Source organism: Phyllobates terribilis, unplaced genomic scaffold, assembly GCF_046119375.1.
Source record: "Phyllobates terribilis strain yellow unplaced genomic scaffold, ASM4611937v1 Scaffold_11__3_contigs__length_659146591, whole genome shotgun sequence".
In the NCBI taxonomy this organism is placed as follows: Eukaryota; Metazoa; Chordata; class Amphibia; order Anura; family Dendrobatidae; genus Phyllobates; species Phyllobates terribilis.
The window spans coordinates 625,302,029-625,318,851 of NW_027362771.1; the positions used below are offsets into that span (position 1 = coordinate 625,302,029).

The window sequence follows — 16,823 nt, forward strand, 5'->3', positions numbered from 1 at the left end:
GCCACGTCCTCTCTCCTTGGCGTCCCACGGTGTACTGTCAGGACCTGCGGTGACGTCATTTAGTCACCTGTTGGTCACGCGACCACTGACGTTGGCGGTCAGGTGATGGTCGCGTGACCATCAGCTGACAAAATGACATCACCACAGGTCCTAACAGTACACCGCGGGACGCTGAAGAGAGAGGACGCGGCCGGGAGCAGACTGGAGGAAACCGGAGAGGTGAGTATACAGGTTTTTTTTTATTTTTAACGTTTTAATTCTCTTTTTTTTTTACTATAGATGCAGCATTTAAAGCATCAGTTGTTGCATGGCCGGTTTCATGGATTTATATTGTGTGACCAACTTGTCAAGCACTTTTCCAAGTAATGCTCAAAATCGCTTGGAAAACTGCTTGAAAAAACGCATGCGAAAACGCATGTAAAAACGCTGAAAATACGCTTCTCTCTGGCAGAAAAAAGCATGTAAATCTGCATGTAAATCTGCATATGTTTTTTTCTGGCAGAGAGAGGCAAAAACGCTCTGCATCAAATCTGCTAGGTGGGCACATAGCCTAAAGCTGCTCACCTTCTTGGTCAGGGTACTGCAAAAAAAATCACTCACAAAAGAAGACAGCAACAAGGACCCTTATGCCTAGATGAAATAAAACTTTGTTTTGATAATGGTTTCACCAAATAATGTGAGGATGGGACAGGACTGGACTATCATGCATGTATATTTGGGCTGCATTAATGTACCATTTCCTTCAAATACATGCACTTAATATTATGAATGGCTTAAATTGTTGTAATTTCAGACAGATTAAAGATATATATATTTACAGCTGTTGGCCAGGTAGCTCAAAGCAGATTTTGTGTTTTAGCCCATGATGTTTTCTTATTGTAAATTCACAGTTAAATTTAAATTACCTCTCTTATAAATTAATAACTTTCCAATAATGACTCTTATCTCTCGATTTCTCAAGCAATATATTACAGGGTTAAACAATGGAGTTACCACAATGTACAAAAAGGAGATAAGTTTGTTGACAGTCAAAGTTTGTCCATTCGGTGGAACCATGTATATTGTGACCAACGTCCCAAAGTATAAGGTGACCACAGTGAGGTGGGAGCTGCAAGTGGAGAAGGTTTTCTTTTTACCTTTTGTAGAGGAAATTCTAAAGATTGTGATAAAGACACGAATGTAACTGATGATAACCAAGACAAAGGGAATAATTATTATAGGAAAGGCACCGATTAAGATCTCCAATTGCAAGGCGTAGTTGTAAGAGCAAGAAAGCTTAACAAAAGGAACAAGATCACAAAAAAAATGATCAATTACATTCGGTCCACAGAAATAAAGTTGACAAAGAAAATTAAGAGTGACTTGGGTCAGAAGGAACCCAAAAACCCAGCAATAAATGACCAACAGATGCTGAAGTCTCATATTCATGATGGTGTTATAACGAAGAGGGTTACAAATCGCCAAGTAGCGGTCATAAGCCATGACCGTGAGGAGGTGACATTCTGTGGTCCCTATGGCACAGTATAAGTAAGTCTGGGTGATACATCCTATAATGGAGATGGTGGCTCCTTCCAGCCATATAACACGCAGCATGTTAGGAACTATAACTGTCAAGAACACAGACTCAATGACTGACAGTTGCTGGAGGAAGAAGTACATGGGAGAATGGAGCTGGGACTTGATGGACACTAACACAACAATGGCAATGTTTATCACAAGAGTCATAATGTAGATAACCAGAATTATATAAAATAAAACAGCTGTATTAGAGCCTTTAATTTCAGGGAATCCCAAAAGTAAGAATTTGGAGACTGTTGTGTGATTCTCTCTAATCATAGTGAAGTGAGCTTCTTAAAATTGAAGGATATTAGAATCATGAGCATTTAAGATGAGCTACCCTTGTGTATTTCCTCCTCTTGATTGGAAGACTTATATTGGCTCCAGGGTGTGCCATGTAGGTTTGAAAGCAATTTCCATTACATTTAGTGTTAATAGACTCACCAAAGATAATTATCATTTTCTTTAAATCAGATCAGAGTAAACAGAAGAGGTCAGAAGATCAACAGATTCAACTGATCAAAGAGTCTCATTAAAAAGACTTGTTAGCAATGGTAAGTCTGCTTGTGCAGCTACAGGTTCAGAGCTCAGTGGTCAACAGTCTATCATTAGTGTGCTACTTTGTAGCTGCTCTGACCACAGATGGTGGAGTCGGGATAGTCTGAAGATGTTTGTTAGTTTTTTAAGTTATCAAAAGGTTTTCAAGAGTAAAGTGTTTCATTTTATTAGGAAGCATGAACTTTGTGATTTTCCTGGGAAAGTAACTGCTTTTTCCACTTCTCTTCTGAGGTCACAGGACTCCTTCTAGTTTTGATCAGATCCTGTTTAATTATGTCGAAGGTCAGAGATCTGGGGTGATCACAAGGTCTGGTAACAGTATGGAGATATCCAAGGACACATGGGCTTGTTTTAAAGTGCTAAAGTTTGAAGAACATTGTTAGTAAGAGAAAGAAAAACTAGAGAGCCAAACAGAATAACAAGTAATAGTAATAAATGCAATCACATAATAGAAAACATAACGCAAAATATCAACATGTAAATGGTTGAATCAGATTATCTTACAGTTGGTGGATTTAAACAGTAACTCGCTAACTTTAAAACCAGTGGCGCAACTTGAAGTTTGTGGGTCCTGATGCCAAAGCTCCAATGAGGCCCCCAATTATTACAATTCTTTAACGTCAATGGTCTTTTTATATGGGCCAAAGGGTCCGTTTGAGCCCCCTAGACTTAAGGGTCTGGGTGCGATTGCCACCCCTGCACTTATTATAGTTACGCCCCTGTATAAAATTATGAACATGATTCTGTGCAGTTAGGAAAGAAAAGGTTTGTAGTGTAAAGACCGGAGGTCCCACACAAATGACTTTTCTCCATACCTGTTTACATATTTTTTTTTAACTTGATTTTCCAAAACTGATCCATGTATAAGAAAATAAGAGTCTGGAATATCTGGTAGGATCTGTGAATAAATGAATCCGTTTGACACAATTATAAAGAGAATTAATGATATGATCATTTCTAATCTATAGTTTCTGGTTACATCAATCATATACCATTTTTTTCAGAAATAAGTTAAATTGAATGTAGAAAATAATTCTTAGTTTCTCTAGTATGCATAAATCAAAATTGCAAGGCCTGGTGCTAAGATCTACAACATCTTTACCAATTCATCTACCTGTTAAGATGTAGGAACGTTGGGCTACTTCTTGGGCCCTACTCCTTATTGACCAAAGTGTAGAGAAGTTTCTGGAGAAAACAAAACCCAAAATGGGTATACAGTTACATGATATTATACATAGCCTTCTATTCATTTCCGCACAATTTTGTAAATGAAAATTTATGACTAGGTTGTTGGGGAACAAGGTTGGGGCAAATTAGTGTCTGGTGGACTAAAAAGTAGGAAGATAATGATATAATGCTTATTGCCCATTTGAAGGAGGATTAGTTCAACAGATTTGATTGGGAAGAGTTGGAGGAGGAAAATTTAGTAAGTGTATGGCAATGTTACTCTGTTGTCCAGCATTCGTCTACCCTCGGTCAGTTATTTGTAGTAATTATCCAAGTTATAAAAGTCACAAAGTTCATCAAAGTTACAAAAATACAACTATTGAGATAATTCTTTTTTTGGCCCTTATTGATATTGGTATTATCTATTGGCATTGCTCAATCCTTCCAAATAGACATGGGTTATCTGCTTCTGGATTAAAGATGTTGTCCACTACTTTTACACTGATGACTTATCTTTAAGATAGTTCATCAATGTCTGATCATCTGTGGTCCGACACCCGGCACCAATGCCAATCAGCTGTTATCAGTGTTGGTGGTGGTGGCCATCGGCCGGAAGTACTCACTTGCCGAACTGCTCCGTCTACTTGCAGTGGCCTCTGCAGGGTACTACACATCCGTCTTCTATAGGTTTGAATAGGAGGTGGATGTGCAGTACAAAGCGCTGGCCACTTAAAGTAGACGGAGCAGCTCAACAGAAGTGTACTTCAGGATGGCGGCCGCCACCACCGATAGCAGCTGATTGGAGGGTGTGTTGGGTGTCGGACCACAGCCTAAGGATAGTTCATCAATGTAAAAGTAGTGGACAACCTCTTTAAATTGTCTTTTTGACTTTTCTAAGCAACAACGGGGCAACCATGATGCCATAGACCAGTGAATTTCGACTGTTGGCTCTCCACCTATTACAATACTACATCATGCCGATGGCTATAGATAGCATCATAGAACCATTTCAAGAATATTATGGAAGAATCAGTTGTAATATTTTAAGGTGTTCCTTACCAGAACATAAAGAGAAAATGATGTTCATAAGAAAATACTGTTGTGGATTTCTGGAAAGAAACATTAAAATCAAAATTTCCACAGTTCCGGCAGTAACAGGTGACAAAGCGTGTGGAAGACATTTTCAGTAAATGTTCTGACACAGAAAGCTCAGCGGGCATTTTATATCGGAAAAAACACTGAGGATTGTCAGTTACTGAAGTGTTAATGAAGAGTTAATGAGCCATCTAGGGACACTTATTCATTATATTAACCAGAGAACTCTTCCCTATTGAATACATTTTTTTCTTTTATTTCTAAACTTAACTGGTGGAAACAAAGATTGAAGATTGGTAAATTCTGAAATTACGGCAATTCTCCCAGAAAGTCTGATAATTGTGTTCGGCCGATTGCATTGTCTGAGTGGGTATATAGTCTATCAGCAACGGGCAGCGGATTCCTTTGAAAAATGTTGAAACAACTTTTGTTACAGTTATAAAACACCAGAAATAATTGTTTGTCTGTTACATTGGTTTTGGAATGAACCCTGTCTTCTGTAATGAGCTCACATAACAGAACCACATTCAAGGGTTTTAGAACAGGGTATTTTTTAATTTGAATCACTAATTTTGAACTTTCTTTTGAAAAAAAACCTAAAATCTTGTAATCTTTCACAGCTGCTGCTTGGCATTGAGTGCTGCTACTCAATTTACTAATATTCTTTCTCTTGCATAGTTGTGTTCCCTTTAGTGTATATAACATTACACTATGACTACAACCTACTATAGATACATTATATTTATCATAACACTGCATATAATCTGTGTCCTTCCTTACGTTTTCTCTTGGATTGATATTTCCAGCGAAGAGTGGTGCTAGATGACTAGTCTTCAAAAAATGGATGATTTTGTGAAACGATGCAGTGTAAGCTTATGCTGCAATATATGCATCTGCGCGTGGCTACCAAGTGGTTGTATTGTGAACTGAAACCTAGTTAGAGTTTTCCAGAGAACCACAATGGTCTACCTCTAACTTTCTCAAAGTTATAGGCAGCACGATGTCTCAGTGGTTAGCTCTGTTCCTTTGCAGCTCTGAGGTCCTGGGTTCAAATCACATCAAGGACAACATCTGAAAGTAGTTTTTATTTTCTCCCCATGTTTGCGTGGGTTTCCTGGGGTACTTTGGTTGCCTCAATTCATACTCATAGTGAATTTAGATTCTGAGCCTCAAAGGGGACAGTGATGATAATGTCTGTAAAGCGCTGGGGAATATGATGGCGCTTCAAAAGCAAAGCATAAATAAAGTTTAAAATAGATACTTTGTATATACTTCTCCAGTCTGCAGCTTATCACTATTATTATTAAATGCTGCAAAAAAAGTGACAAAAATGCAGAGAAATTGTTGCAAAAATCATTTGCTGCATATTTTTCAGCATTTTTTCCACTCTCTCATTGGGTTCTATTGGTAAAAAAAATCCTGCAAATAAGGTGAAAGAATTGACTTGCTGCTGATTTCAGAAATGCTACTGTTCTCAAATTCAGTCAAGAAAAATTTACCAAGTGTGTGCATGAGATATCTGAAATTTCAAAGGTTTTTGATACAGTAAAAGCATCTTTAAATTTGCACTAAAAAAAACGCTGCAAAAATGCTGCATGTGAAAATGTCCTAAAGTGTATTTCAGAAAAAGTAAAAACACAAAATACTCTAGGGAGTGGCAGAAATAAAATAAGGGCAAAAACAGGCCACTTTTGACCTGGTGACAGGTCCCCTTTAAATATGCAAGTATCTTCTTCGGAGGGAAAGAAGACCTGGACTCTGAGGCTAGCTATTGAAAACAGCAATCTTACAAGTCAAAATCGACACTTAAAAGTATCTTGACTGTTAAATTAAGATAAGAAGCCTTTAACGATACAGACTATATTCTTAATAAGCCAGAAGATTAGATTTTTTTTAATCAAAGAGAAATACACTTTTGTGTTTCTGTTGACTTGTGAATATTTGGGTATTTTATGGCTCAAGAAGGACATTCAATTATTTGTATAACCCTGAATGTTGTCTCCTCTTGGGTCTGTGAAACAATACTGTTTGCTAATATGCTAATTGCATATTGCACTAAAAGCCAGATGAATGTTGATTTAAAGAGCCCACAGTATACTAACTATGTAAATTGATTAGCTCGAGCAATGAGACAGGAGCCCTGTAAGTAATGCCCTCACGAAACCCTTACTTGCGAATGTGTACTTGAAAGACAACTGTAACTATTTTAAGGGACATGTGCTTCTGTAGCAGTCAGAGTCTTAAATCAGAGAATCAAGGATAAGCAAAATGACATACAAACTCTCTGAGACCATCAGCTTGGAAGCATGGATTTAACCAAAGAGACACAGATTTGGATTCTACATGATTCTAGTCTAAGAGTATACAGCTCTGACTGGAAAGATACGGATCTGCTCCACTAACCATCAAAGAGACCATGGATACATTTGGGGAGACCAGGTTTGGACAATTAAGTCACCTGGCCCCATGGATATGTTATTTGGGGTCACATGGAACTCATAGAGACCTTCAGAGAAGCCATATTGGGACCTGCCAGTCATCTGATACCATGGAAACTCTCGGAGAGGCCAGGGTTGGACCCTTGGATCTCCTGGCCTTGTGCATTGATGGACTGCTAGCTTCCTAAGCTTGCTGCTACCTTCTGTGGGTGAGGACAGTGTAATGTACCATCTTGGGTATTTGCTGAGACTGTTCTATGTGTTTATTGTCCACTTTGCGGTTCAATAAAGTATTGCCATACTGTTTTATCCTCACCATGTGTTGTCTGAGCAGTGTTATGCCCACGGAAGGTTTTCACAAAGCGTTTTATCCTTTAGACACCCTGACAGAGGTCTCTCACCAGCCAAAACCGTTCTTCCTTGCACTGATGAGGGGTAAACATCAAGAACTAAATGTGTCTACAAATGGAGATTATGGCTTGGCGTCTTATCCTAAGTCATGTGGCAAAGATCTCTAAAGGGTTGAAATTGACTTTTGTGATTGCTACATCAAAGGTGGCTCTAGTTCTTATACTTTCTGAAGAGGTTATTTATATATTTAACTTACCAGGGCAGCATTGAATGGCTTATAAGTCTCTCTACGTACTATCCACAAGGAGAAATTTTGGTCCTCAGACTGTATTTCAGAAATGTGTGATCTAGTGATGATTAGTGGAATTAAAAAAACATTCAGGACTAAGAATCAATCATATTTTGAATTACGGTAAGAATCACATTTCAATAGGTATTTTATAATCTTACATGAGATCTGTTCTGTGTAAAGACACTTGTTTAATATGTAACATTTCAAATGATAATTTGAGTTTAGTTATAGTCAGACATAGAGCTGTGGTGTGATGGTGGTGGCCCTTCACCTTCTTCCATGTTTGAGTTAACCCAGATGCTCAAATGAGTGACGTATCAGCATCAATACGAGGATACAGTTGAAACCTATGGAAGAGTATGGAGCCATAGGTTCTGTGCCCTATCACTCTTTTATGGCCTACACGATCTCTGAGCAACACGGCACACCAGCGTCACCCTGCACTTGGCCGCTAACTGTGCAGCTTAGAAAAAGAATTGGTTGCTGGTCTCCTCAAGAGTTAAGGGTTAGGTGAGTACATATTTTTTCTGGATGAGAAAGATTGAAAATGTTATTGTATATTATTGGGCAGTCAGAAGGTATTATCAATATTTAGGAGCGTATTAAGGACGTCTGAGGCAGTATTCATATTTAGGGGACATTCAAGAGTCATTAATGTTTTTTAAGTAGGCAAATAGAAGGCAGGATTACTTTTTAATAGGGCACTCAGGGGGTGTACAATATTACTGTGTTACAACACTGCTATTCTGTGGTACACATATATAGCATGTTTTATGTTTGGTGCAATGTCTACGGCATTTGTGTAAATATATATTTCGTCACTATTATTTTTAGGACACTATTCATCTGATGCTAGGAATTTCAGAGCTACAGTCTGTGTAGCAACAGCTTTCAGGGTAAATGCAATAATGCTGATATCATTTCTGAAATAAAATATTTGCGGTATTGCACCATACACCAGGTGAGGGAAAATGAGCAAATGGAGCAGCCCCTGCCACAAAACTGGGAAGTAGCAACAGAATCAGGTCCAGAAGAATTCCTAGTCAAGGTCTGGGCCAGATGGAAAAAAGTAGAAAACTGAGCACCTATAATCAGAGTGAACATCAACTTTAAATTTCTGGATTTAATTGTACTATAACTAGAGATGAGCGGTGTTCGACTCGAACTGTTCGGCAATCTCAAATTCGAGCTGTTTTGGGCGGTGTTCGAGCCGTTCGGCGAACACGAACGATTTGAAAAAAATTCGGCTGTTCGAGGTTATGTTCGATAACTGTTCATGCACCAAAATCATAACTGGATTATTTCTCAGTAATGCTGAAAATTAATGTTAATACGCAGTTTGAGTGTACAGCGGGGCGGGGGAAGGGGCAGGGGATGGATCTCTGCAGAAATAATGAAGATCTCCATTTTTTTTTCTCTTTCCCGCATTTACAGTGGGGAGGTGCAATCTGTCAGCCTATCAGCAGCGCACGCACGGAGCGAAGTGCTTTTTTTCGCACAAGCAAGGGCATGTGTCATTGGCAGTGTATGTCACATGTCCTTGCCCTATAAGACCCAGCCATTTTCCCGGTCGCCACCATTTTTTCACTGCTGCAGCTGCATGTTAGATGGCACTGCTGTTGCTGTGTGCGCTATACCTTGTTAATTTCAAGTCAATTTTCGCACAAATCTACAGATAGCTTGGGAGTAGGGAAGAGTTGTGATTGCAGTCCTTTTAAGGACTAGGTTACAGCATTTCATACGACTTTTATCAGGCAGGTCTGTGCTCTTAAATAGATAGGTTGGGAGTAAAGACTAATTGTAATTGCAGTCCTTTTGAGGGCTAGGTTACATCAGTTCCTATCAGTTTTTGCCAGGCAGGTCTGTGCCAGTGCTGTGCAAGTTTTTTTCACAGCATTTGGCTAAATCTAGCAAAGCAAATCCTTTTTGGCCTATTGCAGAGTGTGTTATTCAGTGGAGTAGCCTATCTGTGTTGCAAGCTACACCACCTGTGTATAGAATACAAATTTTTTTACTGCACCTAGTGCAGTAAAACCTTTTGGGCATAGCATAATTCTATTAGTCCATCTATACTAACCTCCACCAGGTATCAAATTCAATATATTTTTTTTCTGCATCGAGCTCTGAAAAAATATTTAGGCTTCTAGCAGTGTGTGGGACTTGTTCTATTAGGCCATCTATACTAACCTCCAGCAGGTTGCAAATTCAATATAATTATTTTCTGCATCTAACTCTGAAAATATATTAAGGCTTCAAGCAGTGTGTGGGACTTGTTCTATTAGACCATCTATACTAACCTCCAGCAGTTTGTAAATTCAATATAATTATTTTCTGCATCTAGCTCTGAAAATATATTTGGCCTTCTAGCAGTGTGTGGGACTTGTTCTATTAGTCCATCTATACTAACCTCCACCAGGTTGCAAATTCAATATAATTTTTTAATGAATATAGCTCTGAAAAAATATTTCAGCTTGTAGCAGTGTGTGGTACTTGTTCTGTTAGTCCATCTATACTGACCTCCATCAGGATGCAAATTCAATATTTTTTTCTGCTTCTAGCTCTGAAAAAATATTTCAGATTGTAGCAGTGTGTGGGACTTGTTCTATTAGTCCCTCTGTACTACCCTCCATCAGGTTGCAAATTCAATATAATTTTTTTCTGCATCTAGCTCTGAAAAAATATTTCAGCTTCTAGCAGTGTGTGGGATTTGTTCTATTAGTTCATCTATACTGACCTCCATCAGGTTGCAAATTCAATATAATTATTATCTGCATCTAACCCAGCCAATACTTTTGGGCTAATACCACAGTTTGGCCACTCAGCTCTGCTCGGTTCCCATCCATTGTTTTTTTGTGCAAACAACTCCAGAGTTGTGAATTAGTTAACTACCAAAATGAGTGGAAAAAGGCCTGCTGCTGGTGGAAAGGGGAATAGGCGTGTTGGGAAGGGGAAAAAAGGTTGTGTCCGTGGGGTAGGTGTTAAATAGAGATGAGCGTTGTTCGACTCGAACTGTTCGCCAATCTCAAATTAGAGCTGTTTTGGGCGGTGTTCCAGCCGTTCGGCGAACACGAACGATTTGAAAAAAATTCGGCTGTTCGAGGTTATGTTCGATAACTGTTCGTGCACCAAAATCATAACTGGATTTTTTCTTAGTAATGATGAAAATGAATGTTAATACGCAGTTTGAGTGTACAGCGTTGCTGGGGAAGGGGCAGGGGATGGATCTCTGCAGGAATAATGAAGATCTCCATTTTTTTTCTCTTTCCCGCATTTACAGTGGGGAGGTGCAATCTGTCAGCCTATCAGCAGCGCACACACGGAGCGAAGTGCTTTTTTTCACACAAGCAAGGGCATGTGTCATTGGCAGTGTATGTCACATGTCCTTGCCCAATAAGACCCAGCCATTTTCCCCGTCGCCAAAATTTTCTCACTGCTGCAGCTGCATGTTAGACGGCACAGCTGTTGCTGTGTGCGCTATACCTTGTTAAGCTTGAGAGTAGGGAATAGTTGTGATTGCAGTCCTTTTAAGGACTAGGTTACAGCATTTCCTACGACTTTTATCAGGCAGGTCTGTGCTCTTAAATAGATAGGTTGGGAGTAAAGACTAATTATAATTGCAGTCCTTTTCAGGACTAAGTTATTTCAGTTCCTATCAGTTTTTGCCATTCTGGTCTGTTCCAGTGCTGTGCAAGTTTTCTTCACAGCATTTGGCTAAATCTAGCAAAGCTAATCCTTTTTGGCCTATTGCAGAGTGTGTTAGTCAGTGGAGTAGCCTATCTGTGTTGCAAGCTATACCACCTGTGTATAGAATACCAATTTTTTTACTGCACCTAGTGAAGTAAAACCTTTTGGGCATAGCATCATTCTATTAGTACATCTATACTGACCTCCATCAGGTTGCAAATTGAATATAATTTTTTTCTGCATCTAGCTCTGAAAAAATATTTGGGCTTCTAGCAGTGTGTGGGACTTGTTCTATTAGTCCATCTATACTAACCTCCACCAGGTTGCAAATTCAATATAATTTTTTTCCGCATATAGCTCTGAAAAAGTATTTCAGCTTGTAGCAGTGCGTGGGACTTGTTCTGTTAGTCCATCTATACTGACCTCCATCAGGTTGCAAATTCAATATTTTTTTCTGCATCTAGCTCTGAAAAAATATTTAGGCTTCTAGCAGTGTGTGGGACTTGTTCTATTAGTCCATCTATACTACCCTCCATCAGGTTGCAAATTCAATATAATTTTTTTCTGCATCTAGCTCTGAAAAAATATTACAGCTTGTAGCAGTGTGTGGAACTTGTTCTATTAGTCCATCTATACTGACCTCCATCAGGTTGCAAATGCAATATAATTTTTTTCTGCATCTAGCTATGAAAAAATATTTGGGCTTCTAGCAGTGTGTGGGACTTGTTCTATTAGTCCATCTATACTAACCTCCATCAGGTTGCAAATTCAATATAATTTTTTTCTGCATCTAGCTCTGAAAAAATATTTCAGCTTGTAGCAGTGTGTGGGACCTGTTCTATTAGTCCATCTATACTGACCTCCATCAGGTTGCAAATTCAATATATTTTTTTTCTGCATCTAGCTATGAATAAATATTTCAGCTTGCAGCAGTGTGTGGGACTTGTTCTATTAGTCCATCTATACTGACCTGAATCAGGTTGCAAATTCAATATAATTTCTTTCTGCATCTAGCTCTGAAAAAATATTTCAGCTTCTAGCAGTTTGTGGGATTTGTTCTATTAGTCCATCTATACTGACCTCCATCAGGTTGCAAATTCAATATAATTTTTATCTGCATCTAACCCAGCCAATACTTTTGGGCTAATACCACAGTTTGGCCACTCAGCTCTGCTCGGTTCCCATCCATTGTTTTTTGTGCAAACAACTCCAGAGTTGTGAATTAGTTAACCACCAAAATGAGTGGAAAAAGGCCTGCTGCTGGTGGAAAGGGCAATAGGCATGTTGGGAAGGGGAAAAAAGGTTGTGTCCGTGGGGTAGGTGTTAAAGCAACAGTAACATATGCAGAAGACAGACCATCTTCTAGCCAAACTAAAATGTCTACTTCTTTTAGCAGATAATGTGATAAGATCCCTTTCTTACGGCCACGCCAATCACTACAAATTCCAGATGAGGCACAAAAACAGCAGGTGCTTCAACAGATATCAAGTGCTCCTTTAAGTGGGCTCTCCTCCACATCAACTTCAACATCACAAATACTCCAGTCCTCAAAGGTGTCACCCCAATCGCACTTGCTTCCTCACAGCTCCCAAATCTCCAGCTGCCCGTCTGAGTATGAGGTAGAACAGATGGTTGAGTCTGCAGAGCTGTTTACTCATACTATAGCCTGGGAATCAGAGGTCGACTCCAGCGCTTCTGTGAATCCAGACGAGGAAATGATCTGCACTGATGCCCAGAATCTTTATGAGTCGGATCCAGGACCAGACGCAGAAGGTTCTGACCATAATGTAGACCCTCATTCCCAAACTGTAACTCCTGTTGGTGGAGACAATGAGGAAGACGATGATAAGACTCAAATACCTGATTGGAGCGACAACTTTAGTTTTTCGTCAGGGCAGGAACAGGTTGGCTCTGAGGACGACGGGTGTGATAACGCACAGGGTGATGATGATGAGGTTGGAGATCCCACTTACTGTCAACCCACAGTCAGCCAAGAGATGAGGTCAGCAGAGGAGGTGGAGGAAGATGCTAGTGACGACGAGGTCAGGTTGCGCCTTCCTGGACAGAGACGTAGTACTGGAAGCACGTCAACAACTGCATCCTCAAACACAACTCTGACTCTCACCACAAGTCGTGGTGGCTCTTCAGGTCGCATGGGTGCTAAGCCTTGCATAGCCTGGGCATTTTTTCAGATCGATAAAGATGACCCAACTCGTGTTATCTGTAACATTTGTCAGCAAAAGCTAAGTAGAGGCCAAAAAATACATAGTTTGAGTACTTCATGCATGAACCGGCACATGGACATGAAGCATAAGTTGCAGTGGGAAGCTCAGTGTGCTACAATGCGGCCTAGCCGGCCGGGCCAACCACCGTCTGCCATATCTTGTGCATCCGTGGCCTCTTCATCCTCTGTGACTGGGGGAACAGCAGTCACACCTGTTTTGGGGCACAGACCTGCCACCTCTTTACCCGCAACAGCCAGCGTGATTGGCAGGTCATCATTTTCTTTGGAGGTGGTAACACCAGCTGGTGTTGAGCGCTGTCCGACATCGATAGCACCACCTTTGGATCAAGGCAACCTAACATGTCCGCCTGCATCTTCCTCACAGACCGGCAGTTTGCCGGGGACACCGTTATCAACCCCGTCTAAGCACAATAGCCAGCCCTCGGTCCCTCAGATGTGGACAAGTAAAAGACCATTTCCTCCTAGCCATGAGAAAGCTAAGAGGTTGAATTTCACCATCTGCAAGCTCTTGGCTACAGAAATGCTGCCTTTCCGCCTGGTGGACACAGAGGATTTTCGAGACCTTATGTCCGTCGCAGTGCCCCAGTACCAGATGCCCAGTCGGCACTACTTCTCAAAGAAAGGTGTGCCTGCGCTCCACCAGCATGTCGCACACAACATCACCGCTTCTTTGAGAAACTCTGTGTGTGACAGGGTGCATTTCACCACAGACACTTGGACGAGTAGGCATGGACAGGGGCGTTACATGTCGCTGACTGGGCACTGGGTAACTATGGTGACAGCAGGACAAGGGGCTGCTGTCCAAGTCTTGCCGTCCCCACGAGTTGTGCGTCAATCCTCTTTATGTCAAAGTTCCTCCACTGCTTCTGCCTCCTCAACCTCCTCTCGGTCTTCCACCTGCACCCAAAGCCTGTCTGGTCATGCCACAAGCTTTCTAACTGCGCAGAAGGGATACTGCACACCTCCTTAATATGCTGGCAGTAGGGCTCAACGTCATCAGGAGGTTTTTACATTGAAATGTCTGGGAAATGTGAGTCACACAGCTGAGGAGTTGTGGTCAGCTCTGGAGAACCAATTTCATGAATGGTTGTCTCCACTGGACCTGAAACCAGGGAAGGCCGTGTGCGACAATGCTGCAAACCTGGGTGCGGCCCTTCGCCGGGGCAATGTCACACACGTGCCTTGTATGGCTCACGTGTTGAACCTGGTTGTCCAGCAATTTTTAGCCCACTATCCCAGACTAGATGGCCTTCTGCAGAGGGCACGGTCGCTGTGTGCTCACTTCCGCCGTTCGCATCCCGCAGCTCAGCGACTTACATCTCTACAGAAGTCGTTGGGCCTGCCACTTCACCGGCTAAAATGCGATGTGCCTACCCGGTGGAATTCAACTCTGCACATGTTGCAGCGACTGTGGCAGCACCGACAAGCCCTGGTGCAATACGTTCTGACGTATAGCCTGGGCCAACGAGATTCAGAGGTGGGGCAAATCACGCTGGAGGAGTGGTCTCAGATCAGGGACCTATGCACCCTTCTGCACAGTTTTGAAATGGCGACGAAGATGTTTAGTGCTGACGATGCCATTATCAGCATGACTATTCCGGTGATTTACATGCTGGAGCACATGTTAAACAGAATTCGGAGTCAGGTGGTCGCACAAGAGGAGGTGGAGGAAGTAGAGGAGGAGGAGTTGTATGCGGAAGGGCTAACATCTGCAAGGTCCAGACGGTCGGCAGCACCAAGGCGGCAGGCATGTGAGGGTGGGGGAGATGGTTTTACCAGGGCGCATGGTAGCAGCCAAACTAGTGAGGAAGGTGCAGGAGCCCAGGAAGAAGTGGAGGACGAACTGATGGAAGACTCATCAGATGAGGGAGACCTTGATCACATTTCTGTTGTGCGAGGTTGGGGGGAGAGGACAGAGGAAGGAAGCATGATTGTTACCTCGCCACAAACACAACAGGGACTTGGTGCTCCTGGATGCGCAACACACATGAGTGCCTTCTTGCTGCACTACCTGCAACATGACCCTCGAATTGTGAGAATTAGAAATAATCCTGACTACTGGGTTGCCACACTGTTAGATCCCCGGTACAAAAGTAAATTTGCAGAAATTATTCCTGCCATAGAAAGGGATGCACGCATGCAGGAGTATCAGCAGAGACTGTTGCAGAATCTTACATGTGCTTTTCCACAAAATACCAGTGGTGCACGTAGTGAATCTCACAGTTCCAACTTGCCAACCGTGGGACCGTCAAGTGTTCAGCACTCAAACCGTAACAGAACCACAGTATCTGCTGGTAACATCAATTTTGCGGAATCATTTCACCACTTTTTTAGCCCATCCTTTGCAAGGCCACAGGAGACAAGAAGTCTGACACATAGTCAACGCCTAGAGACGATGGTACAGGAGTATCTCCAAGTAAACATTGAAGCCACGACTGTGTCACTGGACCCTTGCTCTTTTTGGGCTTCCAATCTGGATAAATGGCCGGAGCTAGCCACTTACGCCTTGGAGATCTTGTCATGCCCCGCAGCCAGCGTTCTGTCTGAACGTGTGTTCAGCGCTGCTGGTGGTGTGCTGACAGATAAGCGCACGCGGCTCTCCACTGATAATGTAGACAGACTCACGTTCATAAAGATGAACAAATCATGGATCCGAAACGACTTTTCTACCCCTGTGTCATCCTGGGGAGAGTAAAAGCTTGATGATTGGTTAAAATCACCCTACCAACCGTTTTAAGCTTTCAAATTACTAAACATGTTTATCTGTATCTTGGCTGGAAAATAATTTGGGCTTTGTAGCAGTGTGCAGCACTGATTCTATTAGGCCATCTATAATAAGCTCCACCAGATTTAAAATTACTAATCATGTTTATCTGTATCTTGACTGGAAAATAATTTGGGCTTTGTAGCAGTGTGCAGCACTGATCCTATTAGGCCATCTATACTAAAGCTTCACCAGATTTAAAATTAATAATAATTTTTAGCTGCATCTAGCCCGGAAAATAATTTTGGGGCTCCGAGATGCGCAAGACACATAAGTGCCTTCTTGCTGCACTACCTGCAGCATGACCCTCATATTGTCAGAATTCGAAGTAATCATGACTACTGGGTTGCCACAATCTTAGATCCCCCAAACTTTTCGATCAACCTTTTCATTTTAATAAAGACCAAAAAAATGGTCATTTTTGAAATTATAAGCATTAGCAGGTTGTTAGAAACTGAAATCAAACAGTTTTCAACTCAAAACTTTATTCTAGGTGGTTACATTTTCACATAGGACCCCTTGTTCGAAAGGAGCTTCTGAACTCTCTCGCCCATTGAATTTGTCTGGTTTTGGATGGTTTCTGCTTCAATTGTTTTGCATGAGGACAGAATACCCTCCCAGAGCTGTTGCTTAGATGTGAACTGCCTCCCGCCATCATAGACACTCCTTTTA

At 41.4% G+C, this 16,823-nt stretch overlaps 1 protein-coding gene across 1 annotated transcript; it reads right to left on the reverse strand.

Annotated features, from left to right (window-relative positions):
- Window positions 1-873: 873 nt before the first annotated feature.
- LOC141167442 (olfactory receptor 10AG1-like) lies at window positions 874-3,956 on the reverse strand. The gene is made up of 2 exons (XM_073654846.1): window positions 3,915-3,956; window positions 874-1,824 (listed from the first exon to the last, which is right to left on the reverse strand). The coding sequence occupies exons 1-2, from the start codon at window positions 3,954-3,956 to the stop codon at window positions 874-876; spliced, it is 993 nt and encodes a 330-aa protein (XP_073510947.1).
- Window positions 3,957-16,823: the final 12,867 nt, after the last annotated feature.

Bases quoted from the DNA above. Each gene is read 5' to 3' on its own strand.
- LOC141167442 (XM_073654846.1), bottom strand. From the start codon at position 3,956: ATGTGTAGTACCCTGCAGAGGCCACTGCAAGTAGACGGAGCA. The intron at 1,825-3,914 runs GTTCGGCAAGTG...ATGATTAGAGAG, and splicing joins CACTGCAAGTAGACGGAGCA to AATCACACAACAGTCTCCAA.